The sequence below is a fragment of the Esox lucius genome, chromosome 14 (genome assembly GCF_011004845.1).
Source record: "Esox lucius isolate fEsoLuc1 chromosome 14, fEsoLuc1.pri, whole genome shotgun sequence".
NCBI lineage: Eukaryota > Metazoa > Chordata > Actinopteri > Esociformes > Esocidae > Esox > Esox lucius.
The window spans coordinates 22542392-22554901 of NC_047582.1; the positions used below are offsets into that span (position 1 = coordinate 22542392).

Consider the following 12510-nt stretch of genomic DNA (forward strand, 5'->3'; position numbering starts at 1 on the left):
TGTAGGTGTACAGCAGCTTAGACCTGTCCCGTGGCCAGCTGGAGGAGAAGGGCGAGACAGAGGAGAAGAAGAGTGAAAGCCCCCTGACTGTAGACTCTCTGAGCTGGACACCCGAATTCACTGAAATGTACGCCCCACACCTTTCTTTGTGTTATTCTGAAACTCTGATTAATGACCATGTATTGTTTTTACAGATCTTACAACATAGATCTTCCAACACTGCGTTTGGACTGATAGAATACCTTAACATGGCAATGCAAAACACTCATTAAATGAACCCAATTTGTCAGCACAAGAATAATAATAGTTAACTAGTATCTTAATGTTATTCTAGACCTGGTTTCAAATACCTTTTTAAAGATGTGTTATTTTTACATTCAGAGTAAGTATTCATACCTTCCATTTTTAAGAAGACAATTCGAAAGAGAATTTGTTTGTTGGCGTTTCCCCCACTATGATAAGTATCCCCACACCATGATGCTGCCGCCAACATACTTCAATGTAGGGATGCGTGTGCGTTGAGACATGCATTGGTACATCTTGAATAACAATTGCTTTCTTGCTGCCCTTCAATACAGGACAGTCTTATGTAGACGTCTATCATAGCATCCCCAGTGCACTATTACTACTCTTTCAGCCACTGAACTCTCTAGCCCCGTAAAAGTAATCTTTGGCCACATTTGACTTCTCTCAAGTCCCCTTGTTTGTTTTGAGTTTTGAAGGAAAGCTTTTTTGTGACAGTGCCTAGGTTGTGTGAAGCAGCTTTTTCTACCTGGCTATTGACTGAACTGCCCACTGGGAAATCCAAACACATGGATATTATTTTTGACACTTCCTAATCTATCCATTTGTAATACTTTTTCTCTAACTTCTATAGAACAGATAGAGGCCAATTGTAAAGTAATTGTGCCTATTTACTCTCTCAATTTCTTATGTGGAAACTGGGAGCTTCCACAGCACAGAGGTTGACTTGTGATCCTTATAAAAACAGAATATTTCAATTTTTTCAGTTTGTCAATCAATAATAGATTTTTAGTGGTGGGTATATGAAACAACAAAATGTCCATGTACCATTTGTAATTACATTTTAGGAATTGTTCAAAGGTTTGAATCATTTTGTAAGACTGTGTATCCATTCCCCCTTTGTCCTGTCCAGGCTTTCTCTCTCCCATTCTCTGGATGAGAGCACCAACATAGGCCCTCGTCCGCCCGGCCTGCTCCCAAAGTTCGCCATTTCAGCCGAGGCAGATGACGGAGATGAGGAGTCCCTGGCCCTTAGAGACCCCAGCAAGGTAGCCTTCTCCATTGGAGAGGATGAGGCTGATGCAACCACCCCCGGGAGCACCCACAGTGGAGCTACTCTCTCTGGTATGGAGTACTATATTGAAATGTGGTTGCCATCTATCATTAGTTATTGTTTCAATTACTTTTTATATGCCTACGTCATTTCTAACATAATCCTACATATTCTACTTTGTTCAGTAGGTAGTTTCTCTGAGCACCTGGACCTGCTTCCCTCCAGAGCGGAGGGTGTAGGCAGCCCTGACTCCAAGACCACCTTGGACCCAAGGGTCCCGACTGGTGGCCTGCGGCACGATGGACATGGGGAGAAGTTTGGTGTTGTTTCTAAAGTCCCCAAGTCTGTCTCGGCCAGCGCCCTCTCCCTCATGATCCCTGGAGGTGAGTCTGAGAGAGACGTGCCCAAACACTGTGGTCTACAGCACTTTGATTTAGAACAGGTTTGAGAATGGGATGGGGAGGTAGAGCCTGCACAGAATTAGAATTTGAGTAGACTTGGAGAAGTGTGAAAGAGATGATTGAGTCTGTTATATCTGTGTGAAATTGGCCTGGCATGGTTCCTTCTCGTAAGAGGCTCCAGTTTATGGAGTGGCTGTGAGTGCAATAGGCTAGAAAAGGACCTTTTTAATCCGGAGTCTGAGCTAAGAAAGATGCTCCTCAACTGCTGGGAGGGGGGCTCCAAAGGTCTTCTAGCAGGGGCACAGTGATGCCAGGTGAGCAGGCTTTTTAGAAGCAGCTGGCTACTGAGGGGAGAGCTACTGGAAGGACCAGTCAATGGAAATGTCACTTGGTGGTCCCTTGATTGTATCATAATTACCATATTCTCCCAGGAATCCATGCCTTTCATAACTATATCTCTTTGAATGAAATGTAATGTTTTTTGTGACATTTACCGAAGGTGTTGACTAACAAAAAATGTTTTACTTGCTTGCTTTCCAAAAATGCTGATTTAAGTAAATTAAAGAAAATCAATAACACAAGGAATTTATAAACAGTGATATGAATAACAAGGTGTAAATGAAAAATATGAATATCTATATATATTGGCTATTTACAGTGCCATTTAATAAGTTGGTGTGCATGTACATGCCCATTTTTACCTTCAGACAAGGCTGAAACTGTACATCCCTACCCAAGGTTTTTGTTTTGCCACTCAGTGTTTTTTGGCTATACAATACCAACCTAAAGCAGGAGAGCTCATACTTGTCTAAGTCAAATCTCTTCTCAGCCCTTCCCTCAGCTTCAGAAAACTTCTGAAATCCTATATTTTTAAAGAATATCTAAATTAACTTATCCGTCCAGTTGTTTAACTTGGCGGTTTCACTACCCTTTAGACTGAGGTCAGTTCAAGTTCCATACCAAATTGTAATTCAGCAAGTTGTTTGCAGTGGTTCATCTGTGGAACCTTTTGAGGGCCCATGACCCTCCTGAGAGGCACTGACAGGATATCTTCCTAACCGTTTGAAGCCATGTTAGTTTGTGATGTGGAAACTTGAATCACTCTACCCACTGCACCCCATCCGTGTGTACTGGCATTCTTGCCCTTCCTTTTCTGTGGTCCATGATTAGCGCCTTCGTCTTGCTGAGAGATTGTTGTTCTGGCATTCCATTGCCATGACCCTGACTTCCCTTTCTCCCGAACCTTTCGAAAAAGCATTTTGAAAGTGTCTTCTCTGGCTCCAATGACCTTGGCAATGTGTCATAAAAAGCTGTGAGTATGGAAAAAATACTGTGAAAACGCTGAATTAGGACTTCACTTTGTCCTTTTTTTTTATAACTGTTGTTGACTATTGGTGAATACTTGAAGTTTAATGAAACCCAATATACAGTAGCTGCAGTATATGGCGTAGTGGTGTAGCCTATCAGAGCTTCACGCTGTTTAGCTGTCCTCCAAGGGTTGTATGTGCCGTCAAAGTATTTTTGGTTGAATGAGCAGTGTGATAAGAAGCTTTATGACTTGGTGAGATGTGCATCAGAAGACATGTATTTTAATTTCTGACTCTCCCCAAATGCAAATTGGACATGACAAATGGACACAACAATCAAGCTTTTTTAATCATTTTAAATTATGATCTGGATGTACCTTCTTATCGTTCCAGATATCTTTGGGGTGTCCCCTCTGGCCAGCCCCATATCCCCCTACTCTTTGTCCTCGGACCCCTCTTCTCGTGACTCCTCCCCTAGCCGAGACTCATCTCTTTGTGTCACCAGCCCCAAGCAGCCAATCATTATCCACAGCTCGGGGAAGAAGTTTGGTTTTACGTTGCGGGCAATCCCGGTGTACGCCTGCGACCGTGATGTCTACACTGTCTACCACATGGTCTGGGTAAGAAGAGCCTTGTGTATGAAAGCCTGAAATTACTAAGGAAGCATTTGAGATAGTCATTTCTGTAATGGTCACTTTCATCTGTGCTAAATGATACTGAATATTACTGGCAATGATGTTTGAGTAATGATGGATACAGTTACTAACAGCGTGTTTCTGGGTTTTTCAGAGCGTGGAGGAACCTGGTCCAGCCCACAAGGCAGGGCTAAAAGCTGGTGACCTCATCACCCATGTGAATGGAGAGACAGTCCATGGCCTTGTTCATACTGAGGTGGTGGAACTACTGCTAAAGGTCAGAAAACCATTTAACTTAAAACCCTGATCAAATGCAGTGCCTCACAAATGCTTTTAAACACCTGAAAAATTGACATTGACATTTTGTTGTTTGATATTTAAACATGAAATTTGTTTTATATAGTGAAATATTTGTAAGGACATTTTCCTACACCGAATAAAGAAATTGCCCTAATGACGACCTTACCTTAGGCATCCACCTGGTAACTAGGCATCTTAAAGTTGAAGGAATAATGGATGGAGAAAAATACAGGGAAATTATGTAAGACAACCTGCTTTATTCTGCTAAAAAGCTTACGCTTATGAAGTTATTCATCTTTTAGCAGGATAATTATCCCAAGCACATGGCATCACTGGAGTGCCTTAACACAATGTTGAATGTCCTATAGTGGTCCAGTCAAATTCCTTATCTCAATCCAATTGAGGGTCTGTGGCACTATTTAAGTCTGTGGTAACAAAATCAGTCTTGACACTGTGCAAAGCTGGTACATACGTAGCCCAAAAGACTTCAAGCTGTAAAAGGTGACCAAATATTACTGGCTGGGGTTTGAATACTTATGCAAGGATTATTTTATTTTGGTTTTTCTTAGTTATTTCCCAACATAAAAGCAGTGTCACCATACAATTAATAGTGTCAGTATTTTAGAATAACAAATAAAACAAAATGTCAATGTACCATTTATAATTCTGTAATATAATAAGTGAGGAGTACTTCACTGTATAACTGCTTGCAATTGTCTAGTACTGTATTATTACCCAAACTAATTTAATAAGCATAAGGCACTTTTTGTTTGTAATCATAATTCACAATGGATCTCATAAAGTAATCTGAACATGAATCTACCTTAAATTTTATTTACAATAATCCAGCCATTCCATTTAATTTAATTTGAATTAACATAATGCTCTCACAACCGATCAAATTCATTTTTGGGTATCTTATGTGTGTATCTACATGTTTTTCAGAGTGGCAGTAGGGTGGCCATCTCCACTACTCCATTTGAGAACACCTCCATCAAAACAGGGCCTGCTCGGAAGAACAGCTACAGAAGCAAGATGGTCCGACGTACCAAAAAGCCCAAGAAGGAGAAGACACAAGAAAGGCAATAATTACATATTTGGTTTTGCATTGTTTTATATTTGAGGAACCATTTTGTTATGAAATTAGTACATTTACTATATCCATTTATGCTCTGTAGAGGTCACTTGTAAACCATTTCCAGGTTTTGTCATGTACAGTACAACCACTATGTGTAGCTGTTGCTCTTTGCAAAACTGGTGTGGCTGTGGCTAACTATAAAACTCCCTACCTGTCACTGATGACAATGTCACCCCTCAGAGATCTCACTGTGGCTTTCATTATTGACTGAATGGTTGATATTGATTGCTCAAGAACACATTCATTCTTGTATTATTATATATGTCAGAGTAACACTACACAATATATGTTTGAAATTTGAACAAACAATTTTTTCTATAATGCATGTTGTTGGCCCTATGGCAATATGGACTAATTCAAAGTATAGTGTAGTTCAGCTCTTTGCCAGAACACATTCATATTTTGTAATATATTTTGTCAAGGTTTTTTTGTGTTTTAGCTAAGACATTCCAAAGTCTAGACCACAATATAGTCTACTATGCCATGGCCTCATAATGGTTAACTGAACTTTTCTCTCTCCCTCAAGGAGGAGGTCTGTGTTCAGGCGTTTTGCTATGCAGCCCTCGCCTCTTCTGCACACCAGTCGTAGTTTCTCCTCTCTCAACCGATCCCTGTCCTCAGGGGAGAGTCTCCCAGGGTCCCCTACACACAGCTTGTCTCCCCGCTCCCCCACAGCTGCCTTCCGACCTACACCTGACTTCAACCAGTCAGGTGAGATAGACTATCACTCAGTAAAATTACATGTTAAGAAAATGCGCTTTCGAAGTGTTTATCAGTAAAACAATCAATGTGCACTATTTGCCACTGCAAAACTGTTTGTTGAATAACATCCCTCCCTCTTTTTTTCCAGGCGTCAACTCCTCTCAGAGTAGTTCCCCCAGCTCCAGTGCTCCAAACTCCCCTGCAGGTTCTGGCCACATCCGTCCCAGCACCCTCCATGGCCTGGGCCCCAAACTTACTGGGCAGAGGCTCCGACAAGGTCGTCGCAAGTCGGCTGGCAGCATTCCTCTCTCCCCGCTGGCCCGTACCCCGTCCCCGACCCCCCAGCCCACCTCCCCTCAACGTTCACCCTCTCCCTTACTCAGCCATGGCTCCATGGGGATTAACAAGACCACCCAGGCTTTCCCAAGCAAAATGCACTCCCCCCCTACCATTGTCCGCCACATGGTGCGGCCCAAGAGTGCGGAGCCACCCCGCTCGCCTCTCCTCAAACGAGTGCAGTCAGAAGAGAAGCTCTCGCCTTCCTACACTGGTGACAAGAAGCACATGTGTTCTAGGAAGCACAGCCTGGAGGTGACCCAGGAAGAGGCCCAGGTCGAAGAAGTGCGGTCTGGGGACAGGGACCACCACACCTTGCAGAGTGTGGAGGAGACACCCTGCGATCCTCCGACAATCACCCGGGTCCGGCCAGCTGAGCAGGGCTGTCTCAAAAGGCCTGTTGGCCGTAAGATGGGCCGCCAGGAGTCTATAGAGGAGCTGGACAAGGAGAAGCTGAAAGCTAAGGTAGTAATGAAGAGACAAGACTGGTCGGAGAGGCGAGAGTCCCTGCAGAAGCAGGACGCTCTACAGGAATCTGATATGGCTGGTGTCGAGGGAGGAAGAAGCCAAGGCAAAAGCCAAGGCTCAGAGACTATTTCACACGAATGTAAAGCTGCCAACTCTACCCTGAAAGATGTCCTGTATAAGAAGTTGAACACACGATCCTGCGAGGGCATTCCTGAACCGCTAGGGGGAAATGGCTCCGACTCAGCTCTGGGCTGCATCCACCCTGATTGGAGCCCCCAGAAAACTGAGTGGCAGCTGTCCAGGCAGAACAAGGAGGGTGGTAAACCAGACAGGCTTGACTTCAAGGCCCCCAACATCGAATTTGCCCGCAAGAGGCAATCGTTCGAGGAGCGAGAAGACGCCATCTGTCGACTATCTCCCGGCATTCATGAAAGTCTCCATTTTGGCTCTACCCGGTCCAAGAGTCTTCAGCTCGACTCAGCCATGCCTCTAGACCACATCAAGGGTACCATAGGCAGCATCCACTCCAGCCCTGAGGGCCTGAACCCCAAGATGTTTTCTGGAAGGGGGGAAGGAAGCGCTGTGGAGAAACTCCAGCTTATCTCCAGTGATGGCTCCCTCAGGAAGACCTCTTCAGAATACAAGCTAGAGGGGCGTCTGGTTTCCTCCCTGAAACCCCTGGAGGGTACCTTGGACATTGGCTTGCTCTCTGGGCCGAGGGTGTCTAAAACCGACACCTGCCTCTCCAAGATGGCTGACAATGATGGTGGCTTGTTAGGGATGCCGACATGGCTGCAAAGCCCAGTTGAACGGCAGTTGATACCCCTGCTCAAACCCTCTGACAAGCAACAGAGTCTGTCCACCAGTATACTAAGCCCTGGAGCTGTTGTGGCAGTAAGCAGTCCAATTTCCACCAAAGAGGAGGTGTCTATTTCCAATACTGTGCTTCAGTGCATTAGCGGTGGTGAGAAGCAACATGAAAGACCTAGAGACAGTGAACCCCGAACAGCTTCCAAGATGGATGTCACAGACTCTGGTGGGAAACAGGAGAGCAAGTCCAGTATGATGGCTCACGATCATAGGGTATCCCGTCACAGTGCCCACTTCTCCCACTGTGGGAAGACACCATCCATACGAGAGGTCAGCAATGAAGACCAAGATGAGGAGGTGGAGTCACTTCAAGAGATTTTAGCTCCCACACAGCAAAACCTCACACAAACTTCCAAGTCATTTGATACAGTTACCACCACAGTTAAGCCAGTCAGTCCCAAAAATACTACAGCATCTGTCCCAGCCTCAAATGTGGAGGTTCAAGCAACTGCCCCTCCTATAGCTATACCAGTGAGGCAAAGTTCAGATTGTCAGTCAGGGCCCAGTTACTTGCAGAATATTGAGACACAAAGAACAGGTGAGAAAACGGGTAGCATCACTACAGTTGTACAGCATATATTAGAGCAGCCCCAAAACCTGTTAAAGGAACAGATGGCAAACAGCAGTCCATTGACAAGGACAGCAACACAAACTGCCATCCCTGCTCCAATTTGTAGTCTTGGAGATGTGAACCGAATCAGTGGTCAAGCATATCAAAGACAGCAAGGCACAGAAAAAACACAAAACTCAGACAACATTCAAAGCAACAGCCCTGTTCCAAACAAGGCCGTTAAACCTGCAAGTGTGTCTGAATTTGAAGAGCTCAAAATAGCCAACACCAGAAAAGATAAAATGTCTAATGTCAGGGAGACATGTACTAAAGTAGATGTAAAATGTGTCTTGTCTAAAGACCTTTTGAAAACCGCAACTACTAATACAGAAGTAGCACAGAGCTGTGTTCAAAATAAAAATGCTTATCCCGTTAGCAGTCAGGTAGCAATTAGTAGTGTAGCAATGCAAAGAGAAGGGCCTACTTCACCAAAGACAAAAGGTAGCAATGCGAAGATTGGAGAGCAAGAGCAACCCTCTTTGACGAACCAGAAGGCTATGGTCAAAGGGCCTCTTGGGGCAGAAATCCCAGTTTCTAAAAAGGAAACTGCTGAGCATAGTCCTGAGCACATAGTGAAACCACCAAGTCACGCATCAACAAAACAAATTATCTTAAATCCAAAAACAAAGTCCAAATCTGACTCACCCCTTGCATTACAAGCTGTTGGTAAGACAGAGGAGAAGGGGAGGTATGAAGAGAGAACTCCTGACACAGCCCCAGTCGGAAAAGTAATCCTAAATTCAAAACAACGAGAGTCATCTCAGAAAACTCCAGTTTCAGTGGTCAAAGACACACAAGACTCAAAGTGGAGAGAACCTCTACTCAAAACTTCAGTTCAAAGCCACAACATCAAAGCATTTTCAGATTCCAAACTAAAGGAATCTTTGTTCCAAAGCCCTGGCCCAACTCCAGTTGTCAGACAAAACTCTGACCCAAAACAAAAAGAACTAGATCACACATTTGCCCCAACCCCCGCCCAAGTCATCAAAGATAAGCTGGATTCAAAACAAAAATTACCCACTCAAAACACATCTGTCTCTACCTTGATTAACTCAAACCAAAAGGAAACTACTGCATCAAAAGTTGTCAGACAAATCCTAGATTCAAAACAATCCCCCCCTCACAAAACCATTGCCCCAATTGTAACCCCTGCAGTCATGAAAGAGCCAGTGTTTGCTGCCCCCTTTCAGCAGGCCCAAAAAGAAGCCAGGGCCACCACTCCCTTCCAGTCTGCCCCTGTACCAGTCTTGCCTGCCCCAGCAGTGAGAAGAGAAACAAATCCACCCAATAGCGGCGCTCTCTCAGGCAAGGCCAGTGGCAGTACCAAACAGGAGTCTGTGGTCCAGACCTCTAGAGAGGACAAGGGGAGACTGAGGGTACAGGCCACCATGTCAGATGACCTTAAGTTGGACTCTCATAGAGGCCTGGGTGGAGTGATTGCCATGGGACCAGCAGCCACCACTAACAGCACCCCACAGGGGAAACAGACCACAGCTGAACCCAGGGTCACTAACGCTGACAAACCGGTAGCCTATAGCCGAAAAGAACATGCTGACAAGAAGAAAAGGGATCCTGCCCAAGAGGTATCGTCTGCACAGAAAAACACTAAGAAAGAGACTTTGAGAGTGCCTGCAGTGGTAAATGAGGGCACAGGATCAGACAAAAACTCGGCCCGACATGTGCAAACTAAGGAATCGCCACGTGGCCCTGCGCACAGGAAATAAATTAGATTTAAAAAAACGACTTTTACGATATGTCCATAAGACATGGCAGAAATGTTTGTTTTGTGGTTGTACTAGTGTAATCATGCCTTTTTTTGAGAACCGGGGAAGCTGTTACTTGTTCTTTGAGGTGTGATAGAAATCTAAGAGAGGTGTGAAGAGTGTATGCAGTTCTGGTGGTGAAGGTTAATGATTGGTTGAGACCCTAAATGTCTCATGGTTTTGGACTGAATGTAGACAATGATTTGCTGCTTATTTGTATTTTTCTGCTGTTTAAAGATAAACAGTATCAAATTTGTATTGTGTGATAGTTTGGAGGTTTTTCACAGCAGAGTGCAATCTGCAATCAACATGTCAGGGTGAAGTATAAAGTAACCTTTTCCAACAGTGCCAATACTGGTAATTTTGAATTGCACTCTGGGTTAAGTCATGGCACATCATCAGTAATTTATCTTATGTCGCTTTCCCTTAACTTTTATTACTTACAGGTGAAGTGTGCTTTTTGTTTTGGGTAGTGGTGCACAGAAGGAATGCACTATGTCCTGTGCTTCTCACCTAGAACTGTTTAATATGGAATCATCTTACGGTTCTGTAATCATATTTAGTGGAAGGGGCCTTAGGATTAAGGGGAATCAAAAAAAACTTGCTGTTCTTAGCAGGTCATGGTATTTTTCACATTCCTTTCACATCTCTACATTTGTAAATCATTGATTTTTACGCAGTACCTTGTAAATATTGAATGACAAAACCAATTGAAAAAATGTTTTGGGATACATGGGCTTAAATATTAGTGTGTTTGTTTTATATGTATATGTTTTGCTATGTCATGTATTCAATTGTTATTTCATCGTCATGTTCTGCTTGATAATTCTGTGGTCTAGAATAAGCTAACATAATGTCTGTTTATACATCCTCTCTTTAACATTGTCGTTTTAACATTTTCCAATAATATTCTAAATAATACTTAAAGAAAAGGCAGCGCCAATTGTGCATTTTCTGAAATTGAGTGTGGGGAATTAAACAAAACACAAGTGGTTCTCAAGAATGCATTCATTCTCGCTTTTTGCCATAATGATGCGGGGATAAATGAAAGAAATGTTTAAAATTTAAATATTTTACCTAGCGTAGAAGGCATGTTGTTAACATGACATTGTGTAGAATGCAAGCTTAAGGGAGATGATGAAACTTGTTTGCAATACTGTGGATGAAATGTCAAAAGTTTTTTTTTTTTTTTTTATAATTTTTTCAAAGAGGGGTCTGGATTATTATTTTTTTTTAAATTTTCCCTCAATACTATTTATATTTGTATGAATCGATATCCATACAATGTGATGTTTTTTTGGGCATGGTAAATTAGAAAGGGTTTAAAGTCAAGAATATGTCTAGAATATCTATTGGAAAAGTTGCTGTAGACATTTTTTTTCAGTTTCACATTTGAGCCTGTTTATTTTTGTCATTTTCTCAACTACTAATTTTCTTTTCCTTTTCTGTAAGTAATGCCATAGCCTATGTTTATGTATCTTATCTGCCAGATAAAAACTATACCCAGTTACATTTCTAGCTAACATGGGCTTCAAAGGACAGATTTTGTGAGAACAAAATGCACCAATATGCAAATCTTAGGTTATATGCATCAATGTAGTCGTTCATGTTAATTTACATAAGTCTTATTATTTTAGACAGTTGATGTTTAAGTGATAATACTAGCTTTGTGTTACTCCTTTTACAATGACATAATGATGTCCTGTAGTTTAGCTGCAAGGCATTTTGATGGTAAACCCTAAATATCAAATACAAAGTAGATATCTAAATATGCTATATAATATTTACTCTAATGTAGGCTGTTTCATAACAATAGATGATCTACTGTACATTAGGGAGGTAATAAAAAAAGCACTGGACAAAATATATTAACTTAAATGGCATACTGTATCCAAGAAAAATAACCACAAAAATAACAGAATATTTGTAGAGATTTTTTTTTTAATTAGGTGTTAGAAGAATCAGGTGTTTTACTATTCACATTAGTTATTGTAAATGTACTGGTAAATGTTTGGGGAGATGACAAAATAAAACATGCACCTTTGACACTTTTCCCCCTTCTAGTTATTGTAGTTGGGTGAAGAATAGGGAAAATGTAAATTAATGTCTTGTGTTGTCCTGTTATACAAGCTTTGGATACAGACAGACATTAATTATAAATGACGCAGCATCTACTGTATTTGCCCTCATGCCTTTTCTTTATTTTTTTTTGATTGACAAGAAGCACATTTGATGTTTGTTTTTAAATAACTTCTTGGATGTTTATTTTGTAAATTGTGTAATTGATTTGCCAAATGTATGTGCTATGTCCCAGGAAATATGTTTGTGATAGTGTCTGACTTGATCTCCTACCAAGTCACCCAGTTGTGCTGTTAAAGACGCTATCAGTGTGGTGGTCAATACGTCTCTGTTTCAACATTCGTCAGGTCCCACATGGTCCGGCTTGTTTTATTTTTTTCTCTTTGTGAAACTAGTATTAGATGAACTTGCTTACTATGTTTTGTCTTTTAGGATCCGTGCAATAAAGATGTTTGAGTTTTTGTATTTTGCCCAAGGAGAGCTCTATGGATGTCATAGATGTTGTATATTAAAACAAATATTTATACTTCTAAAGTTGCATAACACTTGAAAATAAAAAAGCATGATGAAAATGTCTTATATTCATTGATTTAATGACATTATC

At 42.0% G+C, this 12510-nt stretch overlaps 1 protein-coding gene across 7 annotated transcripts in view; it reads left to right on the forward strand.

Annotated features, from left to right (window-relative positions):
* Positions 1-12482, forward strand: part of mast4 (microtubule associated serine/threonine kinase family member 4) — a 120577-nt gene extending 108095 nt beyond the window's left edge. For 6 of the 7 annotated variants that reach the window (XM_034296761.1, XM_034296762.1, XM_020053403.3 and 3 more), the window contains 8 exons: positions 6-127; positions 1157-1368; positions 1483-1680; positions 3399-3625; positions 3795-3917; positions 4886-5022; positions 5605-5789; positions 5929-12482. In XM_034296761.1, coding sequence (XP_034152652.1) covers positions 6-127; positions 1157-1368; positions 1483-1680; positions 3399-3625; positions 3795-3917; positions 4886-5022; positions 5605-5789; positions 5929-9788 — 5064 coding nt within the window. In that variant the 3' untranslated portion in view covers positions 9789-12482. The remainder of the gene's footprint in view (positions 1-5; positions 128-1156; positions 1369-1482; positions 1681-3398; positions 3626-3794; positions 3918-4885; positions 5023-5604; positions 5790-5928) is intronic. The other variant, XM_013137127.4, reaches the window with a different exon arrangement.
* Positions 12483-12510: the final 28 nt, after the last annotated feature.